The sequence below is a fragment of the Cricetulus griseus genome, chromosome 8, assembly GCF_003668045.3.
Source record: "Cricetulus griseus strain 17A/GY chromosome 8, alternate assembly CriGri-PICRH-1.0, whole genome shotgun sequence".
NCBI lineage: Eukaryota > Metazoa > Chordata > Mammalia > Rodentia > Cricetidae > Cricetulus > Cricetulus griseus.
Genome location: NC_048601.1, coordinates 32454641 through 32481356, shown reverse-complemented (window position 1 = coordinate 32481356; position 26716 = coordinate 32454641). Strand labels below are relative to the sequence as shown.

The window sequence follows — 26716 nt, the reverse complement described above, 5'->3', positions numbered from 1 at the left end:
TAGCATACTTTTGTTTTGTAAAGGGCCAAGTAATATTTTAGGCTGTGAGGGTCAGAGGGCCTCTGTTGTAACTATTCAACTGCGCCAGTCTAGCCCCAAAGCAACCAAGGATAGGCATACAAATAAATGAGCGTGCTGTGTTTCAATAAACCTTTATTTGTAAAAAAGCAAGTTAGGGGCCAGGTTTAGACCACAATCCACACACATTTTGAATAAATTTGCTTTTGCTGTGGTAACCACCAACAGGAAACTGCAGCTCTTGTTTACAACCAACATGGAATACAACCTTCTCAGATAATATTTGCATTCTGAGTTCCCCAAAGCTAGACAGAAAGAGAGACTGGTTGCTGCCCCAGTGCTATTCCCTGTCCCAAAGACCTTGTCTGTCTGCTGCCAATCTTTTCAGGTTAATAAAGTAAAACTCTGTGCTTGGGTACAAAAGAGTACATGGTGTTGCTACAGCCAAAGAATGCCTCCTATGGAGGATGACATCACTTCTTTGCACTGTCCCCCAGGAAAATATGCAAGTCTTGTAAATGCAGCCAGGAGGAGCACTGCCTGAGCTCTGACCTGGAGGATGATCGGAAAATCGGGCGCCTGCTGATGGACTCCAAGTATGCCACCCTCACTGCCCGGGTAAAAGGTGGAGATGGCATCCGGATCTATAAGAGGAACCGTATGATCATGACAAACCCAATCGCCACCGGCAAAGACCCCACCTTTGACACCATAACCTATGAGTGGGCTCCTCCAGGAGTCACCCAGAAACTGGTAAGAATGGCTTCTTCCTGCCCTATTAAGTATGATCTGGTTCATGAATCCTGAAACTCAGCAATGAGGCAGAAATGGCTATAGTTTCAGCTCTGCTCCTGCATCAGGTAATGACATGAAAACAGTCTGGGCCTCAGTTTTTCTTATCCACTGAATGGAGAGAAGTGCTCATATGAACACTTGAGGGCTTTCTAATTCTATATAGGGGCATTCATTGTGCCTTTGGGGCTCCTCACTTCTGTACAGGGAAATGGCTTATCACAGTTTTCTGAATGCTCTTTTTTTCTCTGCAAAAGGTTCATTTTCATATGAAATGATCTGGAACCCTCAACAAGCCTATGGGAAAACAGAGGAGCAGTCTTTCCTCCTTAGACACTGCAGCCTCTTGATCTTAGCTGAATGAATCAATGAATAGATCTTAAGCTTTCATGAACTCCACCACACTGAAAGGGACAGATTACCTTACACAACAAGAAACAAAGAATGGCTTTTGTATGTGGTCCAGGTGAAGCAGGAGCTGATGGCTGGCCACAGAGGGTAGCATCAGAGCAGCGACAGAACCAGGATACGCCAGGGTATCCAGAAATCTGGTCTTCTCTTAGCTCCCAGGGTGTGCAAACCATCAGCTGGGGCTCACAAAGTCAGTGGAACACAATCCATCAAGTCATAAAGAGCTGGCTTGGGGTATTAAGAAGAGGCTGGTGAAAGCCCTGGATATGTTTCCCTTCTAATCAGGGGCAGCCATCAGAGGGTCTTGGTGAATGCTGCCTTGTAAAATTGCCTGACTATAAAGCCTTCCTGTCTGCCTCACAGCTGGCTGGTCTCAGTCCTGGCACTAGTCAACGCTCTCTTCTCGTTCTCCCTCCCTTCTCTGTTTTCATTACCAAGTGGTCGAGCCTGATTGAATTTTGGAAGTGGGACAGAATCTAGCTGTCCATCATCCTTCCCTACCAGAATGAAAGCTAGAGAACTCTATCAGTCTTCCAAGCTGGTGCCCATCAGCCTGCCTGTGCCTGTGTACCAAGAGCTGCTGTGCACAGGTCACCAAACTAAGAGTATTTCACCCAGAGCCTTGTTTGATTTCCCAATGTGTTAGATATACACTGTTATTGCAATCAGGTACCTAAAGAGAAACTGGGGCTCAGAGGGGGGCTGCAACTAGTCAGATGCCCAGCTGATTTAGCTGATCTCAGACCCCCATACCCACTCCCATCAAAGCCTATATTCCTTCCACTTCAACCCCACCCCAGGCCATGTGGGGGAGGAGGCAAGCAGGAGAGTTAGCTTATTTGAAAGCGGGCTTCCAAGAAGGGAAATAAGCTTGAGTAGGCTTTGGCCACTAGGAAAAAGGGGGGGGGTAGAAAGAAGATGGAGAGAACCAGCATCTACTTAGCAGTCTACACATGTCTTCTGAATGTCTGCCACTTCTGTCACAGCCACTCCGTGGCTGAGTATGTCACAGCCCATTTTAAGGGGAGCACACCCAGGCTTGTGAGTCTCATGCCTCATGATCTGCTGTCACATCCAGGATGAGCACTGACAGTCAGCAGTGATCTGCCTCCCACTGAGCCCATCATATCCCCACATCCTACTTAATACAGGCTCTGGGTGTGGTCCCCTGGGTTTGACATGTGAGATGTAACCCATTTATTGTCCTTAGCTAACAGCAAGAGAAAACTAGGAAGAGATGCACTGGACTGAGGGCTGCGTGTCCTGACTCCAGAGCCCAAGTGTATTCCCCTGAAAAACCCAGGAAACAGCCCTTTGCCTGTGCCTTAGCTCTCAGCATAAGAGATCTCCTGATGTTTATGGAATCTAGAAGGCTCTCCATCTGAGATGTCCCCATCAGATGCAGAGCAGAACATTACTCTGGCCCCCAGGAAATTCATAAACACTAGATTAGTCTTTCCAGATGGGCTGCCTCTCCCTAAAGGTCTGGGTATTGTGATTTTAACCACTATCTTAAAGAGACACCTGCAAGATTGTCTTACAAGAGCCAGACCAGTGCCAGATATCACTGGGGCCTAGACTTCTAACTCTGCCATCTTATTCTATGCTGTATTAATCCACAGTGTGTGCCTGGAGGCCTGGACTGAGCAGGATCACAAGCATCTCATCAAGGATCACCTAGCAATGTCTGTCATGAGCATGGCTAGAGGAGTGATAGCAAACAGGCAAGGCTAGACCTCTCAGCCTCACACCATACACTAATGGCAAGTGGACATGCAGGGTTCGAGACAGTGCAAAGATGGGGCCAGCCATACAGTTGCAAGAGAAACGCTGGGTCCTGGGGAAGGAAATCCCCCATTCCCCAAGACCCAGTCAAGAATCCATTTGCAACTACACATGACCATGATTAATGCAAAGTTGTTAAGGGACACTATTGGTGCAAAGATAAGTATCAATGCTATTGGATTCCTGGCAAAGGATAGGGCAGATACTGAAGGCCAGAAAAACAGACACACCCAAGGGACAGGAGATCTAAACACTAGATGACATTGAAAAAGAACACGAGACCCATGCTACTGGGTCCAAAACTGTTGCCACTGCATATTATCTGTATGAATCCAGGGCCCACTTAACTCTTCTGTGCCTGTTTCTCAGGTTATATCAGTGCTTTCCTCCTAGGCTTCCATGAGAATTAAAGGGGTTGGCAGATATATAAGAGCTTTAAATTATAAGAGTCCCTGGAACATGGTAAGACCCACCATATGGCAGGCTATTTCCACCACTGTTAAACCACTGAACTTGGGGGAATTCAGTTCCCTAGCAAGAAAAGCAATTACTCCTCCAAGAGATGAACTTTGCAACTGGGCTTCTTCAGCAACTAGAATAGTAAGTTGTTGCCAGAATAGCAAAGCTCTTGCCTCCACCTTCCCAAACTCATTCTTTGGATAATGGGGCAAACACAATCCCTGGATAGCCCCTAAAGAGGGGCTGTGTGTGACTTGACCACCCAAAGCTGTGTCCTAATCCACCCCCCAAGGACCTATACCTGACCTACCTAGACATTGGCATATTCAGCTATCATTTCTCACTGTCTTTTGATGGCTACAGCCCCTTCCCTGCCACCCCTCATTGCCCCCAGAGAGACTGACCCTAGATGTCCACTTCTACTGTGCACACAAAAGTACCTATCGGAGGGCTCCCTTCCAGGCACAGCTAATGCCCCTCTGATTGCAACGTGGTAATGCATGAAAGTCACTTCACTGCTTCCAAAGGCCTGAGCCTCAGTTTGTGAGAGCCACCAAGGTAACACCGTCATGCTACAATCCACCTGTTACTTCTCAATAACAAAAAAAAAAAAAAAAAAAAAAAAAAAACCACTGCATCCATTGCCTCTTTATGTAGGGTAGAAAAGAATCCGTTCTCAGATGGGGTGGCATCTGTGTAGTGTCTCGAGGGATCTGTTTATCCTTGCATTAGCTAGAGGATATCAGCCTCCTTGGCCAGGTGGAGCCCTTTGTCCACTTAGACCCTCTTCAAACTGTTAACTGAAGTAAATTATCAGCTTCTCACTCTGTTGTAAGGAGGGTCCCGCAAGGTTGCCTCAGTCCTCTCACAATGGTCATGCAGCCTGCCCTGAACTTGACAGATAACAAAATTGAAGTTCACAGGCAGTTGGGGGATGAGTTATTTACTAAGCCTCTGCCCCACCATCCCAGAACTCTGGCCACTTCCTTTTTCTGGGAAAGCACTTGGAAAACAATTGAGCATGTGCAGATGGACCTGGAGTTGACCAAGCACACCATGAGAATTTTGTGCTAGCAAAGACTCAGATGGGGGTTCCTGGGATCTAGGACACACTCAACATGAAGGTATCCACAGTCAGATGTCAATCTGACTTCAGCAGACGCTGGCTACATGGCACTTGTCCTCCCTAGAATTTAGTTAGTAAAAATAAAACCCAGTGACTACCAGGCCTGGGACATGACCATCCAGGTTCTTCCCCCATGTTATTCAGCTTCCCGTAGCTATGGCAAATGCATGGATAAACTACTTATAAAGAGGAAAGGGTTGTTTGGGCTCCTGGCTTTGTAGGTCTAGGTCTGTGATCAAGTAGGTCCGCGTGACACTATAGTAGGAACATGAGGAAAGCTGCTCACTTCACAGCAAGGTAGCAAGAAAGAAGGGAACAGGGTCTCTCTCTACCCCTTCAAAGGCTTGTGCCAAAGTGACCTCAAATCCCCATTACACTGCACCTCTTTTAAGTGTCCACCACCTCCCAATAGCACCAAGCAAAAAACCAAATCATTAACTCATGCATCTCGAGGGACAGTCTCCACTCACATTGTGGCATCCCTGCTCACTAGGATCTGACAGCAGCTTTGGCTGCTCACTCTGATTTTTAGTGGACCTTGGCGTGTTAGTCCCCATATTTCTAAGGGAGTCTAGCTCTGAGTGGAGAGAGTCAGGACAGCTGGGTTCACAGAGGATGAACGGTGGGAACTAAGTGAGCTGATGATGAGGTGCAGGTCAGAGATGAAAAAGCCTCTCAATTTCTTGTGCTGTGACCTTGGCATTTGTCATCTCTCTGACCTCCCATCGCTGAGACCTACTAAGCAGATTTCTGGCTGTGAAGGAAACATTAGTTATCTGTAAACACATTAATATTCAGACAATTACCAGTCACATGAAGGGTACTATTGACTTGAGACCCTGTCGATTCTACTCTTAGAGGTGCTGACACATATTTTAAAATTAATAAACCATGAAATACCATATTCCCATAATGATCTAATTATACTTTTCTAAGAAAAGCAATTTTAAACCAGATTGATTTTTCTTTTAATCAGGAGTATTGCCCATGAGGTAAATGAAATAAAAATGTTCCATTTGGAAGGGAATAAAATCCACACTTACAAAGCTGGTGAATCTAAAATGAGCTTTGTTTTCCCCCAAAAAAATGAGAATCCATGGCGATGCCTCAGGTGAGTAAAAACTCACTCAAGTGCCTCTCAGGTGTTACCAATAGTCTCAGCACCTCTTCTTGGAGAACCTGTGAGTTTCAAATTCCCAAAGCATGAGGAACTTGCCTCAGTTACCCTGCTAGGTACTTGGGGTCCTAGCTGATTTAACTCATATTTTTGTTCCTTGAAGTGTTTCATTGAAAATCAGTTGTTGCTGTGACAGAAAAATGGCAGAAACAACTTAAGAAGAAGGATTTTTTTGTGACTCACATTTTGAAAGGCTATAGCCACCAAGTTGGGGAAGGCATGGTGGCAATAGCGGCTCCTGGCTGTAGCAGAGGGAGGGCATGGCCAATAATTATTCACAATAGAGCAGGAAGCAGAAAGAGAAGGCTGGAACTAGAAGTAAGCTATAAATCCCAAGGCATTGCCCCCTAAGTGACCCACCTCCCAAGGGTTTCACAACTCCCCCAAAAGAATGCCACCAGAAGGGAACCCAGTTTTTGGACACATGAGCCATGGGAGATATTCCACATTCAAACTATGACAGTAGTAGAAGGTCTTGAAGCAACTTTCTGCTTCATGCAGATTCTGGGATGCCACAACTGCCCTGTGAATCTACATTTTAGCAAGTCTTCCAAAAGCTTTTCGCACACTGTATCAGTTAACAAACACAGCAGCTAAGTATAGGTGCATTTCAAAAGGAGGAAAGTCACTGATAGGAAAGCAAGAGGAAAGGACACTGAGAAGTGAGCAGCACGTTATAGGTGGTATAGGCCTGTCACCAAATCCCAGAGCCTGCTGGACTTGCATGTTGCTCACTTTTGAGACTGAGAAACATGTGCAGAGAGAGAGAGAGAGAGAGAGAGAGAGAGAGAGAGAGAGAGAGAGAGAGACGGAGGTGACTGAAGTTATGCAGCTAGCCTGCCTAGGACCAGAATTTCAATCTAAGATGGGCTAAATCAACAACTTTCACTCTTGCTGCTAAACTCTAAGGAACATCTACCCTTGGGGAGTGGATGGTTTCATTAGAAGGTAAACACCCACATGCATGCACAGGCATGTGCATACTCACACCACACACACACACACACACACACACACACACAGAGAGAGAGAGAGAGAGAGAGAGAGAGAGAGAGAGAGAGAGAGAGAGATGGCCAAAGCTTCTAAGTACAGAAGAGATGAGCAGGATTTTTCCTTCATGAGCATCTCTATCAGAAGAAGTAGCTATAAAGCACATCCACTGTAGGACCAGAGAGAAGACAGTCCCTTGTAGGACCAGGTCAAGTGAGCTCAGCATCTCTGCTTTCCTGTTCCCATGATTCTGTAACAGTTTTATCATCTGGTTACTGCCCAGCAAATAACAAGAGCGAAGAGGTTGAAAGTAGTGACTTTGCTTTGGTGGTACAAGCAAACTTACTTTCCTTATTTTCCCTGTTGTTGAAACAAAATACCAACCAAACACGGCTTACTGGAGTAAAGGGTTTCGTATGTCTCATGGTTTGGGGGTACAGCCCATCATAGTGAGAAAGTGATAGTAGCAGGAACTCTAGGTGGCTGGTCACATAACATCTGCAGTCAAGAAGCAGAGAGGAAGGGGAATGCCGGCACACGCTCAGAGAGCTTTTTATACTCTCGGAGACCCACAGCCCATGGGATAGTGCTGCTCACATTCAGGGTGGATCTTCTTTGCTCAGTTAAACCTTCCTAGAAACATTCTCATAGACACACCCGAAATTGTGTTTCCCTGGTGACTCGAAAGCCAGTCAAGCTGACAACGCATATTAACCATCTCACTTGTCATCAGATTCATTACACGTCAGACAACAAAGCGAATTGATCTTCATTTCCATTCGGATGGAAACTGGAATGAGTAGGCAGATACCCTTTCTCTTCCTAATGTCATCCCAAAGTGAAACTCACAGTAGTGCATGGGAAATGAACAGCACACTAATGCAGCCATCAGCCAACACTGCCATGATTAGTCAGTGAGCAAACGGAGAGCCAGCTGACAGGTGTAAGTCAGCAATTCTTTCTCACCTGTCAAAACCTGTAGCCCAGTCGTAGGTCACCTGCCTAGCATGTGTGCTGGCTTAGGTAAACCTCCAGGGAGAATTCTTAAATGCTTTGTCAATCAGAGGATGGCATCATAGAGCAGGGATCCCCTGGGGCTGCAGCTTGATGAATTCAGACACAGGTTCACATCCTTGCCTCTAACCAAGGAAAAGATACAGAAGCAGCTCAGTACCTTACAAGCTACAGGGCGTATATTTTCCCTTTGCATTCTCTCTCTCTCTCTCTCTCTCTCTCTCTCTCTCTCTCTCTCTCTCTCTCTCCCCTGTGTATCCTTATTTGAGATACAGGACAGGTATTGCTTTGTGACTTGTAAAAGAAAGGCTAAAGTAAACACGACAAGGCTGAGGTGACACTTCTGTAACTAAAGGGTGGGCCTTGCAAGCATATAATCTGAGTTCAAGCCTCCAGAGGCCATTTAAAAAAAAAAAAGCAGGCATGGTGGCACATGGAACCCCAGTTCTGAAAAGGCAAGGGGCTCCCTGGGACATGATGGCTAGCCCATCTAGCTTATGAGGGGAGTCCAAGGTCAATGAGAGACCTTGCCTCAAACAAAATGTAGATGGGCTCCTCATTTATTTTCCATTGCTGTTATAAAACACTAACCAAGAGCAACTCAGGGGGAAAACATGTTTATTTAACTTACACTTCCAGGTCATAGTTCATAATTAAGGGAAGTTAAGGTTTCAAAGCAGAACCTGCGGAGGAACATTGATTGCTATCTTGCCCAGGCACCTGAGTGCCCAAGGAATGGTACTTCCCTCACTGGGCTGGGCCCTCCTACATCAATTAACAGTCAAGACAATCCCTCAACACCCACAAACCATTCGATAAAGACGCTTGCTCAACTGACTCTTTTTGGGGTGATTCTAGGCTGCATCAAGTTAGCAGCTAATACCAACTAGGACAGTCGCACTTGTAGAACAATAACAGCAGCCAAGGTTGGCCTCTGATCTCTGCACCCATGTACACACATGTGAACACATATACATACACACAACACACACACACACACACACACAAAGGAAGGGAGGGAGATGGACAGGGACTGTGTACTTATATTTCTAACACTGGTAACAGTAGAAGATCGGCATTTTTGTTTTAAATAGATTGTGTCTTAGCTTCTACGACCATGAACTACAGCCATATGACACTGTCTCTTCCACTGCATCCCCCTAGGGCCTACAGTACATGGAACTCATCCCCAAGGAGAAGCAGCCTGTGACAGGTACTGAGGGCGCCCTCTACCGCCGACGCCAGCTCATGCATCAGCTCCCTATCTATGACCAAGACCCCTCTCGCTGCCGTGGACTTGTGGAAAGTGAGCTGAAAGCAATGGAAGAATTTGTCAAGCAGTACAAGAGCGAGGCCCTTGGGGTGGGCGAAGTGGCCCTCCCAGGCCAGGGAGGCTTGCCCAAGGAGGAAGGCAAGACACAAGAAAAGCTGGAGGGCCCAGAGACCACTGCCCCAACCACCAATGGCAGCCTGGGTGACCCATCCAAGGAAGTGGAATATGTGAGTGTCCCTTGTCTCTGGTCTTGCTGAAGATGCCCAGGCTAGGGCTATACTGTCAGATTTCCATTTGGCCATCCTTTCCTCTCAGTCATGTGTTTATACATGTTCAGTGAAGGAGGCAGGTACTTGTTACTCTGTATCAGACACCACTCCTGAGAAATACCACCAGGTTACTGCCATGGGAAGGATAATAGTCTAGGACAGTGGTTCTTCACCTGTGGCTCACAATCCGCTTGGCAAACCTCTAACTCCACAAATATTTACATTATGATTCATAACAGTAGTAAAATTATAGTTATGAAGTAACAAATGAAATCATTTTCTGGTTGGGCGTCACTACACCATGAGGAACTGTATTAAAGGGTCACAGCATTAGGAAGGGTAAGAACCACTGCTTTAGGATAATGCCACCATTGAACAAATGGTCACAGATTAGGGAGAAGGCATCTAGCCTCCCTTGGGGAAGGGGAAGGATCTGAGAATGTGATAAGGTTCAACCTGACATATTTGAAATAACTCAGGAACACCCAAACCATAGACTGTGATGTGAGCAGGAGCACTAGGATCCAGGAGGGGTGAATTTCACACTCTCCATGAGTTCATTATGGCATCATCTGTTGGGTCCCAGGAAGTCAGTCAAGGAAAGGTCACTGCTCCCATATTGGTGAGAACTTTGGGCTGCAGACTTGATCTAAGGGAGCAAGCTGTGGGTCAGATGTAAGACATAACTCCAGATGTGTGATTGCCAATTTTCCCTAGCAACGGTATGGAAGATGCCCATACCTGGGGGTGGGAGAGGCATGTTGAGAAAACACAAAAGAGAAGCCAGTGTTTCAGAGGTGAAATTCCCATGGATGGGATTGGAACCATGGGGCTGATGGCCTCTATGTTTCTACTCAGAGGGTCATATCCCTCCCCTTCAGTCAGGTGGCCTTTTTTGCTCCTACTTAACATTTGACTATAAAAGTTCCAGGGATCTTTGCTAGGTCATCATCACTGTGGCCAGATTATCTGACATAAGCAACTGAAGAAAGGAAGGTTCTATTTTGCCTTGTGGTTTCTGAGGGTTTAGTCGGTGGTCTTTTAGCACTATTTGCTTGAGCAGAACAGCAGGGGGGTGCATGGGAAGCAGCCAGTAGACAGAAAGTGAAGATAGGAAATAGAGAAAGTGGCCAAGACAAGGTATAGCCTCTAGGGACAGGTTTTCAGTGACCTACTTCCCAGATATAGATAGGCCTTTTGTCACCTCCCAACAATGTCATATTTATTAGTTCAAGGCCTTCATGATGTGATGGTCTTCAGAAATGCCCTTGCAAACACCTCCAGAGGACTACTTTATTAATCTCCTGGACAGTTCTCAATCCAACCAAATGAACACCCAAGATTAGCCATCATGGCCCTGAAGTATATCTTGCAGGGAAGAGGCTGGCAGTCTCTAGTAAGTCAGGCAGCCCACAGAAAGATGGTCCAAGAACCTGGCTACCCTGTTGTTCCTGGCTCTGGGTGCCTTAAGTACCTCCCAATTCCACCCCAACCTTGGCCTCATCTGTTTTTAGCTGAGAATTCCAAGATTTGAGTTTTTTCCTTATTATTTAACAGTGAGACTTGTTTTTCATTGTGTGTATATGTACATGTCTCTCTGTGTGTATGTACATGTGTGGATGCAGGTGCCTATGGAGTTCAGAAGAGTAGGTTGGATTCCCTGGAGCTAGAATTACAGATGGTTGTGAGCTGACAGATGTGGGTGCTGCGAACCAAACTTGGGCACTGAGTCATCTCTCCAAGCCTTGTCAGTAATACTAAAAGACTCACTTGTTGGAATGGATATATGCATGAAAGATGTTTTAAAGAAACTAAATCTAGTTACCATAGTAATTACTAGTGTTATAAACTGCTCTCCCCCACACCACTCCAATCCTGCCCACTATCCACCCTTGAATAGTTGTTTGTATTTAAAGAGTAAGTTTTAAAGAACTCCAACTTGGAAAAGAATCTCTTGATGTCATTGTGACTTCTCTGAATTGCCATTCCCAAGGGAGAGATGCTGTCTGAGAGCATATCTTGTCCTTGACTAAACCCCACATATTTGTTCAACAAGGAATGAGAGCAAAGATGCACTGAGATTCTGGGGCCTTGCCTGTACTTAACTCTGGGGAATATTTGTGATGTTTTGGAAGCATTTAAGTAACAACACTGGCCATTAAGTGACATATCCCACAGTCAGAAATGAGCAGAGGATAAGAAGGAAACTATTAGGATGAATTTTTCTGATGCCTGTGAAAGTTGCAGTTAGCTGTCCTATCCCAACCACAATTTTAACTTGTAACTCATTGTCATTAGTGGGCTCACATCTGACACTATCTGTAGATTCTGAGAGCTTGTTCATCTCTGCATCTACAATGGGTATACAGTGGGATCATCCACAAACATGATCCGCAAGAAAATCAGTGTTCAAACTACAGTGGGCTCGGGAAGATGGGAACAATTTGGATAGCATTTTGTCTAAGATACTGGCAGTCCCTTTTCACACTGCTTAAGCACAAAGCTTCACTCAGACTTTCAGGATCTCTTTAAATCCTCACAGTTGCCTGGTAGAGTGATTTCGGGAGTCAGGTGAGGTGTAGACTCCCAGGTGCACGAACAATAGGTAGATTGTCCAAGGCCCCATTTTCATAATAGTGTGCTGAGTTAAAGCATCCTGCTTGCTATTTGTTCCAGAATAAAACAGCTGGGTTCTCTATCCATCCCCTCAAAGCAGGAGAAAGAGTCACAGTGACTCAGGAACAAAGCAGGCCATAAAGCTGTATCCCCAGCAGCCTCAATGCCAAGTGTGGGCCTGAACCACTCTCTGAAGCCAGTGTGGGGGGGGTGGGGGTGGATGGATGGATGGACGGACGGATGGATGGATGGATGGATGGATGGGTGGGTGGGTGGATGACCTTAAAGGAGCCCTGCTTTAAAAAAAAAAAAAACTACCAAGTATTCTTGGGGTTCTTTGCATTATGTTCTAGAAACACAAGCAGACAATTTAACACTGTTTTTGATCCTCCTACCACCCACTCCTGCCCTTGACACTGAATCATCGTCCTATGCTACCCAAGATCTCCCATCATGCAGTGTTGCATGCTGCTACACACCCATCATTGCCCCCAAAGGCTTATTAAGCTAGGTCATGTCCTTCCTCTAAAATCTCATTATAGAATCAATGGCCATTAGGCTGCTTAGTACTCCCCACCCCCACATGCCACTGTCACAGAGGAATGTCATGCCAGAGCCCTTTCTAAACTGCCTCCAGGGAACTCTCACCAAGAGGCTATGATTCGTGGGAATTCCAATACTGGAAACCAGCTAGGATGCAGGACACAGCTCTACCTGAATCCCACCTATCTGGTGGCAACAGCTGTCCTCTAATGAGAATGAGTTCAGTTCACAGATTCAGACCCCAGGCCTAGCTTTCAAAGCCCAGTATGTCAAATAGACCCCTGGCAGGACATGTTGACCTAAATCAGAAGAAGCATGTCTGTCTGCTTGGGCAATGAACTAAGCGGTGTGGCTGTCTACACCGACCTCAGAGCAGATCAAAAATCACCATCATCACATTGACAGTAGAGACAAAAGAACAGCAGAAACAGCCATAGCAGTAGGGGTCTGCACAAGAAAACCCCAAGGTAGAAACACCCCTGTCCAAGATACCCACCCATCTGCTGTCACCCGTAGGGGAAGGGACTGACTTTCCAAATCTACAAGGCAAATAAAATGTCTTTAAATCTTTGTGATGATCATGAGACAACTTGAGGTTATAAGACAAATTTCCCACATGAGAAGCCTAGGACACAGTCCATGGTAGTTTGCTAAGGAGTGGTAAGCTGATTAGAATCTAGGTCTTATCATCACTAGCAGTGTAGTATGAGCAGTCCTGAGAGGAACCCCTAGAAGGAAAACATATTTGAGTGCTAAGGTCTGGAGTGAGCCCAGGACCTGATATCCCTCAAAGTCCAGTCTGCTGGAGAATAAGACCCTTTTCTCTGTGCTGGGAATACCAGTAGGACATCCTACCACAGCCTAAGTCTCTCCTGCCGGGTCTCAAGAACATCCCAGGGTTCTGGCTGGGGGTGGGAGAGAGCTGTGAACGCTAGCAACCTGCTGGTCCCCACCAGTCTACTCAAAGCCCCTCACCCAATCTCTAAACCTCCAACCTCCATTTATCCCTCCTGGAGAGAATTTATGGATGCCTATGCTATGTGGAACACAGCATACACGCTCTAACTGCTCACATTTCCACAGGCAGTTTCACTGCCTTTGGAGAGCTCAGTGGATGTTCCCTCGGAAACTGAATATACAGGGTTCCCAGGCATGCTCACTGTGCCCAGGCATTTCCGCCTTTCCACCACTCCACACTTGAAACTCAATAAAGGGAACAGAATGCCAGAACAGAGCATAAAATGTACTCTCGGCTCTGGGTCTGATCGTTCTTACCACTCGCCCCCATCACTCCCACCATCACCTTGTCCCTTCCTCGGGCCAGGTTATCATCCCCAAGCATTAAGCAACAGAGAGTGGATGAAGAGGAGTGGAGGCTCCCCACAGTCCTGAGAATGTATTCCTAAGATCCCAAGATACCCAGTGGGATGCCAGAAACAAGCCAACTCTTTTTTCCCCCACCTCCCCACAAAAATGCAAAGGGAGGTACAGGCGGCCTTGGACCCCACCCTCCGCCATAAGACAGCCTCTCAGATGGAAACTTACAGCAGCTGGCAGCTCAGGCCCATCCCAAAAGGGACATATTTGTGGGCAAAGGGACTTCCAAGTTTTTGTCAGAGCAGATGTTTGGCTTGTGGGCTGTGCAGGCTGGCTGCCTTTCCTGCCAGCCCTACTTGGGGACTTGCAGCTACCCCTGCCCCCTGTGGGCCACTTCTTTCTGAGCTGGAGTAAAGATGTGGAGACCAATGTGAGACCACTAAACCACAGCTAACCCTGGTCCCTTCAGCTTCCCTGACCGAGGTACCCATGGGTGGGAACTTGGAAGCAGTCTTCAAAGTCACCATGGTAACCAGGCTCCTCAGCCTCTGTCGTCTTCCTTCTCAGTGGGGATATTTTAATGGCATTCAAAAAGATCATTTTTCAAAAAAATTCCCTTTATTCCACTTTTTGTACTATAAATACTTTCCCATGTGGCCATGTGACTTTTACAGTCATTTTTCTTCCTTCTTTTGAGTGGGCTGCATAATATTCCATTGACTAAAACAGCCACTGGCAAGCTATTTTCAATAAAGGACAGAGGGTAAATATATAAAAGTTGGCAAGCCCTACAGTCCCTGTCACCCCAGCTCAGCCCCTGTAGAATACTAATATAAGCTCTATCTAAACAAGTAATTGGCTGTGAGCCAATAAAACTTTGCTTACAAAAACAGGTGGTAGTCTGAAGTTAATCCATGGAGAAGTGTGGTTTGCTGACCCCTGAGCAAGAAAAGCCATCTTCAGCTTTTTCCTAATTACTTGGATTTTGTCGTTTTTTTTTTTCTTTTGCTTTTTGCTTCCGTGGGTTAATCAATGATGTTGATTGTGATGGTGATGTTGATGACGGTGCTGGTGGTGATGGTGGGGATGGTCACCGTAATGGTGATGATATGATGGTGTAGACGATAGTGATGATCATAGTAATGATGATGATAACGGTGCCAGTGATGATGATGGGGATGGTGGGGATGGTCCTAGGGATTGTGATATTGATCTGGGTGTCAGTGATACTCCTGGTGATGATGAAGAAACGATAATGGTGATGATGTTGGTGATGATGAATAACAGACGACAATGTTGTGAGCTGCCATCCTTTACCTAAGTTATGTCAAGTACCATGCCAAGAAATTTCCATGTCATTTTATCTAATCCTAAAAATTACCTTATAAATCACATTGTGTGTACACAATATATATATATATATTTCAAATTTTAAAAACATTTTATTTTTAAACTTTTATGTGTATAACCACTCACCTACACACACACGTGTGTGTGTGTGTGTGTGTGTGTGTGTGTGTATTGCGCGCATGCACCATGTGTGTGTCTAGTGCTTGCCTGTCAAAGCTAGAAGAAGACATCAAATCCCTTGTAACTAGAGTCACATATGGTTGTGAGCCGCCATGTGTGTCCTGGGAACTGAACTCCTCTACAAAGCAGCCAGTGTTTTTAACTGCGGATGCCTCTCTCCAGCCTCTTTCCTGCATCCACACAGGCTACATAGCAGCATCTGATATTGCAAGGTAACCATGTCCCTGGGTCTAGACATCGTGCATGGCACCCGCGACAGAGAACACACTGAACACTTTACCCTGCTCACCTGAGAAGCAGATGGCTCATGTTGTGTACCAAGCTGGTCCTTGAGCTCATGGTGAGAATAAATGCAGGCTATTGTTTTCTCTCCTGAGAGTAGTTTCCGTGCTGCATGCCCATCTCAGTGCTGAACAAGCAAGGGGGGTCCAATTAAAAGCACCTGATATTTAGCTTCCCTGGGCAAACACCCCATAGTTGCAACCTGCTCCAAGAAAACACATTCGGTAAAAAGGCTATGAGCAGGAGTGCCCACCATGGGTAATGAGTTTCCTGTAAGCCAGAGACCACCATTACTGAGGCTTGAACAAGCTCCAGTTTCCCCTGTGTTTCCCTAATGATGAAGCCATTGTAATGGCCATATCCCAGGCCTGGGACCCTAACTACTGTGTACCCAGTGTGCTCCATCCACGCCCTCTGGGGCCCTCAGGACAACTAGAGTATAAGAAAACAGAACTCAAGACAGCTAAGCCTGCAGAAATGATTCCAGGCCAGAAAATGGGGGTTGGGGGACATTCTGTAGGACACAAGGCTAAGTAAGAGGCAAAGCTGGGGCCTAAGCACCATAAGAGGACATAGGAGATGCTGTTTATAAATAAGTTGTTGAGTGTTTGCATGGGAGCGAAGCCAGTGCCTGAATTCAAGTCCTTGTGTTAATATTTACTGGAGTGCAATGGTGAGATTTTCACGAGACACTCTGGATTTAGACTGGGTAGGCCTTCGGATAAGAGCCTTCCAGGAGAAAAACAACGTGATTGGGATGTGCTTCTGGCAACCCCAAGGCAGAGATTACTGTAGCTACAGAGCTCTTTCTGTGCCCTTGGGTCCCTCTGAGCCTTGGTCCTTAGATCCAGCTCTATAGCTTCATGGTCATTGGCCTAGCCACTGTCCTGAACCTGCTATGACCTGAAATACTTTGTGTTGTGCTGCAAACACATGACCCCATATGTCCCTGTTCAATGTGGGTCTTTCATTGTGCTGTGGAGCAAGCCATCCTGGCCAAGTGGCTTATGTCAATGAGGTCCCTTTTGTTCTTAAATCAGCCGTTTGATCAAAGCTCCATAGGGACATCTTGGCTCTACCCACTCAGCTTTCCTTGGACCGGGGTCTATGCTTATGTTTGGACTGGACTGGGGAAAACACACAGCTGGGTTGGTTGGACAGGGTCTCCTGGGGACTCCTCCTCTACTTTCTCTATGTGATGATCACCTTGGTAAAGAAGCTTGCTGTATTTTTTTTTTCCTCTCAGGAGTCCCCAGGGCTGTGTCTTCAGAAACAGAATCCAGGAAAAGATACATACATGATCCCTAACTTATGACAGCTCTGCTTAAGACTGTTCAAATTTACACTGTCATCAAAATAAAAGGGGCAGTAGGGATTTGGGAGACACTGAGTCTTGAAGTTTGGTATTTTCCTGGAAGAGGCGTGGTACTGTTCTCTTTCATGGCACTGGGCAGTGCAGTGGGTACAGTTGCTGGTCAGCCACTCCATGGTATAAGAGTGAGCATCAAGACTCTGCTGAGTGATGCTGCTAAGTCAGGAGGCTGGCAGTTGGCAGTGCTGGGTGCATGGCAACTTATACGTTCCACTTCTGATGACCTAACCCTGTCATAAGCAGAGGACCATCCTCCTGCTTTGTGTCATACAGTGGCACTCTGCACATTCTGTTTCATTAAACTGGACATGATTCCTCAGGGGAAGGGATGCCATGCTGATTGGAAGAGTTATCTAAGACTATGCCAGTTGGATGTGAACGCACCCCAAAGCAGGGAGCCCAGGGCCACACAGAGATTCAGCTACCGAGGTTTGTCTTTCTCAAATCAGATGTTTAAACACTGCCTAGGTCCAGGCACAAAATATTCAAAATTGATCATTTTTGACTGTTTGGGTTTTTAATTTTATTTATTTATTTTATTTATTTATTTATTTATTTATTTATTTGTTCTGCTGCCCTGGCTAGTCTCCAGCTTGTTGTGGAGATCCTCCTGCCTGAGTCTCCTGGGTGCTGGGATTATAAACATGAACCCTTGCTTTTGACTATAATTAAGCATCTTATTCTATGTGAGCGAGTCATAGAGAGTTGTGGACATGGAGGAAAGCCTCCTCCTCATTCTACCTCTCAAAGGTTCTGTCCTACATCCCCATCCCAGAGGAAAGTGTCCTCTGGCAGCTAACTGGGAACACTCTCGTGAGCAAGCTGAGCTTGGGCATTTGGGAACAGGAGCAAAATATAGCTGATATGCTCAAGACAAAATGACTTCTTAAATGCCTTTTACCGTGGTCCCAAGGAAATTCTGCCTGCTGTACCACCTTGTTTACCAAAAAGTCCAAGAGTGGCCACATGGGCTTCCTTGGAAAGTGTTAAAATGTAAACTCTAGGAATTCAAATTAGCTTGTAGTCCCCAAGCCACAGCGAGGCCTTCACACAAAGCTCACTCAAGTATTAGCATTCTGAGACAGTTTCTCAAAGTGCAGCCTCTACCAATACCCATATTTCCTTAGACCTTGCAAATCCTAGCCAGCTGGAGCAAATGCTCTATGGTAAGGGAATAAATCAGGACCCTGCCACAAGCCCTCCAGGGGACCTGAAGCAGAATAAACCTGAGAACTAGGGTCTCCAAGCAGACAGGGTTAGAGAAAAAGAACAGTCGCCACAGCTCAGAGCTAAGAGTTACTGGGCTATGACATAAGACAGTCAGACTGGTGGAGGTCAACTGATGTTCTGACCTTGCTCAGCTGGAGAGAAGGGGCACAGAAAATGCAAAGCATGGGAGGAATGCCCAGGGTGAGTCTACATGGTACAGCATCATGGGACTGGAGAGCCAGCACCAATCCTGACCTCTGCATGACATGGTCAACTTATGGGGGTGATTTAACCCCTCTGAGCCTCAGCTCTCCATCCTATGAGGGAAGAGGTCTGGATAACAAATGAGCCCTTCAAATTCCCCAGTAAATCCATTGAACTCACACAATAACCCCCAAATTCTGCTACTGCTAAGAGTGCCCCTGTTTGACAGATGACAAAATCAAACCGTAAAGAGGTTGGCTTGCCCAAGGTCACACAGCAATCATGCAAGCAATCTTACTCCAGGACTTGGCTCCCTGCCACCCTGTACAGTTGTGAAGCTGGGAGCTTCACCAAGGATGGGGGTAGGAGAGGAGAGGCCAGGGTCACAGCACCCAGGTGGGAGTAGGGTCTGATCATTCATTGCCAACCTGTCCCTGGTGGCTGAGAGCCCATAAGGCTGACAGACCCTGGACAACCCCAGAGTCCTCAGCCTTTGGAGATGACCAAGAAGACAGGAGATGGAGGAGGAGGAGGTGAGGAGGAAGAGACCACACAGAGGCAGAAAGAGCAAATGGTACTGAGACATCTTGAAGCGGCCTATTACACTATGTGTTTTTACAAACTGACAATGACATTGTTTGGCTAAAAGGAGCTGGTGAAGGGTAGTAACTGTCACCCAAATAACCATGGGGGAAAGCATGTTCCTAAGGCAGGGACCTGAAAAAACACTGTGAGACAGATGGGCAGGCTGACACCAAGTTCTGTGAAAGTGCTCTTTTCCTTCCTCCTCCCTGCCCTGGTTATTACCCTACAGCTCAAATCACACCCCCACGCTCCTGGCCTCCAAAGCCCATAATGGTTCCCTATTGCTTCTGGAATAAAGTCTCCATCCATCATGAGACTTCAGGGTTACCTCTGAGCACCTACTCAGACTGCCTTTCTTAAAAGCTCCCTCCCATGTATCACTGAGGTGCTTGCCAGCATCCCCAGGCCATTTCTTTACCCCTATCCTCTGCTTCCATGTTAAGCAACATCTGGGAATCTGGGGTGTGGTTGGCCAACAGTAAGTCCCTTCAGTGCCTTTGTGTGGGAGGAAAGGACTGGAAATTTCATTCTGCAAAACTTAGAAGCCAGACAGAAGATGCACTGTGTGTTCCAGCAGCCCTGTCCTTGTAGTTTACAATGCCCAAGTGGGAAATCAGGCAGTGTGCAGGAATACAGATGACTGTCACATATGCTTTTGACCCTCTGCTGAGTCCCACGTTGGTGGTACCCAGGCATGGGAAGAGGTACAGAGTTTTCAGTTAACTAAGGGGCTCCCCCTTTTCATTCAAGGGGGCAAAGTGAATCTGGAAAACTAGAATGTCCTAAAATCCATTATCAAGCAGTGAGGGCCCAGTTCAGATCCATCCATATAACCAAATACCTTCCATGCCCAGATATTAACTCAGTGTGCTCAGTGTCTATGTTACATGGAACCTCTCACTTGGTTTCCTGGTCCTAATTGTGACCATTTTACTTTTTATTTCCTCTTCAGTGTGCAAGAGTATATTAAGTAGATCGCTAAAAGAGATGATAGGAATAGTATTCACGCTATTCGGCTTTCTGTTACTGCAGCAAATATTTGGAAGAATCAACTTAGTAAGGGGGAAAGGCTCATTAAGATCACAATTTCCTAGGTTTCTCGCTATGGTGAGTTGCCCTTGTTACCTTGGGTGTATAGTAAGGTGATGAAACCATGGTGAATGTGTGGTGGAACAAAACAGCTCACCACATGGTAACCAGAGAGCAAAGGGATTAAGAGATGCACATCCCACCATCCCCTTCAAGTCCACATCCCTACGACCTCTTATCAGGCCCCACTTCTCATCACTAATGTCTAGAGGCTGGGACCAAGCCATTTACACAGGGCCTATCTGGAACATTCTGACTCCAAATCATAGTAGACTTTTAATTTTTTTTTATTTACGTTTGTGTGTGTGTGTGTGTGTGCGCGCTGTAAAAGGCATAGCACATAGTCCAGAGACCTGGCTTTGGAGGAGCTTGGGCTAGGTTCTCACTCCAGCTTCATCTTCTAAAAATTGTACATCACTAAGTCTCTCAGGCATGGTTGTCTCTAGAAGGGAAAACAACTGTTTTCCTAACACAGAAACAACTGCCAGGTATTTGTGAGGTTATTCATAATGGGTACACTATCCCAAGCACACTGCAGGGTACAGACATGCCCTAAGGACATAAGAGCCATCATCATCCTGGATCTTTGAGAAACAGAAGAGGATTTAAAATGGCTCAAGAGTGTTTATGTTGTAAGATTGTCAAATTCCTATTCCTGAGAGGATGAAAAACACAAGTTTATAAATATGGAAGGGAGGGAGGAATAGAAGGATGAATGGATGGATGACTAGATAGGTGGGTGGACTGCTGGATAGATAGATAGGTGGGTGGGTGGGTGGATGGAAGGATGGATGGTTTGGTGGGTGGGTAGTAAATAGATGGATGGGTAGATGGACAGGTAGGTGGCTGGATGGATAGGTTGGTGGATAGATGGTTCTCAAAGTGCCTTTAGGGGAACCTGTGAGGTCAAGGTTTTGTGTGATTCCACATAATATATGTAATTACTTGAACCCTGAGAAAGTAGAGGGCTCTTTAATGAGGAACATGGAGTAAGCTTCTTGCAAAGGAGACAATGTAAAGAGGAAGAAATCTTCTCTGTGGAAAAATCTGACAACCACATCTCAGTCAGAAGATCAAGGTCAACATCCTTGTCCAACCAAAGTCAACACACCTCCTTAGGAGGTATGGTGGCAGCATATGCCCCTGTTAGCAGGTGACAAGAGCAGGGTTGGCCTCTGGGATCCTCACTTCAGTATTACCTCATGATGGTGTCATCAGTTGGATTCCAACTGGCATACATTTTACAAAATCTGACCATGACTTCCCCCAGATTATCAAGGTCCCACAAACAGAGACATGTTAAGAAACTGGCATTCCTTTCTGCAAAAGGAGAGCCTTAAAAAGCAGAAGACTAAGTGTAGGGTCCTAGATGTGTACCAGAATAGAGGAAAGAGGTCAAATGATAATCTGAGGATACCTGAATGAAGTTCCTCAACGACCTGTTACTACTAGCTCACTGGCAAAGGTACTCAGTTGAGACAAGCCAATTAAGAACAGAGGGAACAGCATATGGTATGTGGGAATTCACTGCTTTTTTTCTGTAAATCTCAAAGTATTCAATAATAGAAGACAATGCAGGGCAAGAAATCTATCCAAAGTTGAGCAAAAGGAAGGGTTCCTGTAACCTCATACTATATGTGGTGACATTTTCTGATGATATTTTTTGAGCACACATGTGGAGGTCAGAGGACAATTTTCTAGAGTCAGTTCTTTATTTCCATGGTGTGGTGCATGAGGGTCAAACTCAGGACATCAGGCTTGGCAGCAAGCAACCTTACCCCCTGAGCCACCTCAGGCCCATAACTAACTTCTGAGAAACAGCCATTTGTTGTATTTTGATGTAGACTCAAAGACGCATATCCTGTTTTCTTGGACGGCTATTAAAATACTCCTCCCTTCCTAGTCCAACTTATCAGCGTGAGGCCAGAGTTCCTCTACATTTTTCAACCAAAATATAGCCACATGAGTAGCTAAGAGTATCCAGCCATCTTAAGTGAGTTATTTAAAAGATTTTTCAAACTGTACAGTTTGAAATAGGACACATTCAATTGTTCTTCTCACTAATGTCTTTTGTTTTAGAAAATACATTTGTTTTCAGGCATAAAACACATATGCTACCATACCATATACGCTTATTCCTATCATTGCAAGGGAGTAAGTAGTTTAAATGTTCTCAGTTTTAATTTCTCTTAAGGTGACTATCAATCACTGTTTCACATATCACAAACTTTGCGGAAGTCTCAATAGCTCCAAGGACACAAAGGGTGTTGAGGCTAATCAACCTGAGACTCACAGGGATCCTCAAGTCACATTATTTAGTCCTCAAAAGATAGACCATACTTTCATCCCACTCTGCAAATGGTGAAACCAAAGAGCAGAGCACAGAAGTATAGAGAGGGTAGAACTGATATTCAAACCTATATCACATGTCCCTCTTTCTCATATCCTTTCCAGGTCTGTGAGCTCTGCAAAGGAGCAGCCCCTGCTGACAGCCCAGTGGTCTATGCTGATAGGGCTGGCTACAGCAAGCAGTGGCACCCCACATGCTTTGTGTGCATCAAGTGCTCAGAGCCCCTGGTGGACCTCATCTACTTCTGGAAGGATGGTGCACCCTGGTGTGGCCGCCACTACTGTGAGAGCTTGAGACCCCGATGCTCAGGCTGTGATGAGGTGAGAGTCAGTGGGCTGATGGGAGCAAGTGGGTGTGGTCATGCTAGATAGTACAAGCCCAAGGCCAATAGGTGTGGCTTTGCTGATGGTGTATTCTTCATCTAAGAAAATTGAGCTAGGCTTCACTGGGTGCTCCCAGCCTCTATTCTCTCATCTACAAAATGGGCCTGAGTTAAAAATGGTGACACACACTTACAACCCCAGAACTCTGGAGGTTGGATGTAGGAGGATCATCTTGTTAGCTCAGCTAATAAAATGTTTGCCCTGAAAGTATGAAGAGTCAAGTTTAAAGCCTAGACAACAGCATTTTTTTTATTTTTATTTATTTTGGGGGGAGGGTTTCTCTGTATTGTTTTGTAGCCTGTCCTGGAATTCACTCTGTAGAACAGGCTGGCCTTGAACTCACAGAGATCCACCTTCCTCTTAGCATTTTTTAAAGCCAGGTTATGTGTAAGTGGAGGGACAGAGAAGTGATATAATTCATCAACTCACAAAGCTAGCAAATGTCTAAGTGACAGCCCATGTTCCTGTCCTGCTATGCTCCAAAATCAGAAGGCCCATTAGACCAGTTTTCCATTCTGTCTTTCCTCAGCTCCTGGAATGAGTCTAGGGTGTCACTTTATTCTGGGTCCAACAGACCACCCCTTGGTGTCTTGTTTTTAGAAAATGGCCACTGTCTGCTCCTTCACTGTTAATTGTCTTCTAGGGTCACTCAAGTTCTGTATTCCCAACTCAAAAATAACTGACCTCTGGACTTGCCCCAAAAGTTTCACAGACAGATAAATAAAAACCTGTTTGTAGCAGAGTATTTTTTTTCCCTGTCTGAAAAACTGAGACACAACCATGACCCTCAGATTATGTCAGATTGCTTTTGGAGGCAGTTAAAGGTCACAACACAAATGGGAAGTAATAAACTACTATCCATAATTTATCCTCTACACACTGCCTCTAATTATGGGCAGAATCTCAGTCTTGCCTTCCTCTGTCTCTCTTCCCAGATCATCTTCTCAGAAGACTACCAGCGAGTGGAAGACCTGGCCTGGCATCGGAAGCACTTCATTTGTGAGGGCTGTGAGCAGCTGCTGAGTGGCCGAGCGTACATCGTCACCAAGGGTCAGCTCCTGTGCCCCACTTGTAGCAAGTCCAAACGCTCCTGAAGGGCTGCCCACCCACAGCCAGAGTCTATTGGATCCCACCAGGAGACTGAAGCCATCCACTGGGGCGGACGCCACAGCCAACTACAAAGCCCATATTCTAGGTTGAGTGGTGGTAGATCCTTGAGGGTCAGTAGTTTTTTAGCCAGAGGTATTCTAAGAAGTCTTCCAATGAATTTATTGTTTCCCAACTGCAAGCAATTAAAGACACACTGGTATCCTGCAAGGGAACCCTAGGAGAAATTTCCCAGAATGCATTTCTGAGGGATCCAATCAAGTAGCTGTAGGCTGTGCTTCCTCCCCCCACCCCTGGACATGGGATCCCTGCACAAGGCAGGATGGGCTCTCAACCCCATTTGTTTGCCTCTTTTTCAAGTGGAATCTGAATCTTCAGTAAATATGCTCGCATGATAAACATATCAATAAAAGGTTTATGAATTTCACATGCACACCTTTTTCTAATTATTTACACCACGACACTGATCCTATAAGAGGTGGTCTTATCCCCAAGACCCTGAGCTGGTACTGCCAAGATGAGTAAATGCTAATAAGTTACTTCAATAGACTCCTGCTTCCTTTCTGCCATTGCTCTCCCCATGCTCTCAAATATCCTATAGAAACACATATCTGTATCTCATGGTACCATAAAAGTAGAAATGTTACTAGAATTAAGGATTGGAGCTTGTGCCCTTGGCAGCCCTAACAAGTCAGTCTCAGCCAGCCATCCTCAATAAGCCAATTATAAGAGCCAAATTAATAGTGAAACATAAAAAGGAAATTTGTTTAACTTGATAAGATCTGGCAACCCACCCCCACAAAAATCCATCTTTGGGGTACTTACAAGAGGCTTAGGTTTAAATAGGATGGAAGAAGTGTGCATAACTAAGCAGCCCTGGTCCTACCTATGGTTACATCATCACTGACTCTGCCATGGGTCAAGCCATCTTGTCTGCACTGTACGAAATCTTTCCAGGTCACAGATTCCCTCTCTGGCTGGCATCAAACTTCATTCAGCCTTTTCCTTGTCCCAGGAAAAGATTCCTGGGAGGAAATTCCAATCCCTTGGGGAGCCTTGTTTAATAGTCTGAAAGACAAAGAGAGAGAAAAGAATTGCTTGTAGAACATTCTCATTCCTTTCAGGCATGCACGTTACGGTTTTGTGAGCCAAATACAAAGTTGGGGGGGCATGATTTTATCTCCCTTTTATGGTCAGAGTATTTTCAGTCCTCAAATTTATTTCCTTCACACAATTTCTAAGTAACTGTTTCTTTTTCCACCAGATATACAAGGATGAAAAAGACACTGGTCCCAAGAGTGCACGTTCCAGTCATCAGTGCGCTTCTTAAAATTTCCCATCTGTTGCCCTGACCCTACCGCAGCCCCCATTTATGTGCTGTACAAGTCTGACAAAACTGTTGTGATGTCTCCTACAGTGGTGGGAATCAGTCCCTGGCACATCTCTCCCACCTCCCTCCATTTGCCCATTATTGGGTGGTCTCAAATACAACTTCTAAAGCACTCTTAGCCCTCAATCAATTCCCAGAGCTCCCCAGTGCCTGCCAGGTTAGGAACCAGACTTTAACACTAGCATTTGAAGCCTTCCAAAACCTGGTCCATCTGTCCCCAGCCTCCGAACTCAGTACTTTTTCTCCTTTTTGGTACTCTTTCTTTTTTCTCATTTTCAGTACTCTTTCTCTTACATAGGTACAAACTCCACCCACTACCCCATGCTTCGGCTCCTTCTTGGTTACCTGAAGATAAAGTCTGTTATCTATTGAAAGTTCGAATTCTCCACAAGATGCTCCTGGGGCATCATCCATTTCCTGGGCACTTCCCCAAAGTACCAGTGGAATAGTCTCATGTCCATCTACCAATGCACTCATCCGTCTGCCTATCCAGCCAGCCATCTATTCAGCCAGCCATCTAGCCAGCAGTCAGTCAGCCAGCCAGCCTAGAAATGTTCAATACACACTATGGTTTTCAGTCCTTGTGCTGTGTGCAAAAGGACTGGCAAAACAATGACCACTTCTTCCATGAATTTTACAGACTATGGAGACCAGCTTCAGGTAAACACATCTTCAGGTCAATGTGAAACTAGAGTTACTATAGGTACCATAAAAGGAAGACTCACAAAAAGGAGACTGGCCCTAGTGAGTTTTTTTGTTTTTTTTTTTTTTTTTAAGTGCCCCTGAGACATGATATCTGACCTGGCAAGAATGAACCCTGATCTGACCAAGAGGGGAGGATCAAGGGTTAAAGATGCATATGGGAATATCACGTACAAAGGCCCTGTGGAAGAAGCTTTGTCCATTTATTCAATGCCCAATTTTCTGTTGTTAGAGATACAAGGATGAATATGAAGCATAGACTGACTGATATATGATCTGTCCTGCTGAAACTCCAGCAGGATTAGATTGCCTCTGCCTACCAGGTGGCCACCAAGTATACCTTCCTGGAGCACACCCCTGTTCCTCCCGTTCATCAAGAGCCCTGCCCCTGCATTTGGAGTGTCTGAGTTCTCTATTAGGAACTCCCATCTCCCTCCAGTGGGCCACTCAATCCAGTGCCCTTCCATCATCCTCCCCCATCATATCCTGCCTGACACATATTCTATCAGTAAGACAATACTTTTTTGTGTTCTCCCAGACAGGACCTTAGTATCTCTACACTGCTTCTAGACAAGCTACTAACACACACACACACACACACACACACACACACACACACACACACACACACACACACACACCCTTTTCCTGTGCACTCTCTTCTTCAAGAACAATAAGGAGCTCCCTGATTCTCACATAGAAGTTGACATTTCTTGGTCTTGC

The 26716-nt window shown here is 45.7% G+C and overlaps 1 protein-coding gene across 1 annotated transcript; it reads left to right on the top strand.

The window, feature by feature from the left end:
* The first annotated feature begins 588 nt into the window (after positions 1–588).
* Positions 589–23955, top strand: Lmcd1 (LIM and cysteine rich domains 1). The gene is made up of 4 exons (XM_035449013.1): positions 589–771; positions 8937–9272; positions 22516–22731; positions 23730–23955. The coding sequence occupies exons 1-4, from the start codon at positions 604–606 to the stop codon at positions 23886–23888; spliced, it is 879 nt and encodes a 292-aa protein (XP_035304904.1). The 5' UTR covers positions 589–603; the 3' UTR covers positions 23889–23955.
* Positions 23956–26716: the final 2761 nt, after the last annotated feature.

Excerpts from the sequence above, each read along its gene's own strand:
- Lmcd1 (XM_035449013.1), top strand. The coding sequence starts at position 604 with ATGGACTCCAAGTATGCCACCCTCACTGCCCGGGTAAAAGGTGGAGAT. Across the intron at positions 772-8,936 it reads CAGGAGTCACCCAGAAACTG|GGCCTACAGTACATGGAACT; the intron begins GTAAGAATGGCT and ends GCATCCCCCTAG. Across the intron at positions 22,732-23,729 it reads GATGCTCAGGCTGTGATGAG|ATCATCTTCTCAGAAGACTA; the intron begins GTGAGAGTCAGT and ends CTCTCTTCCCAG.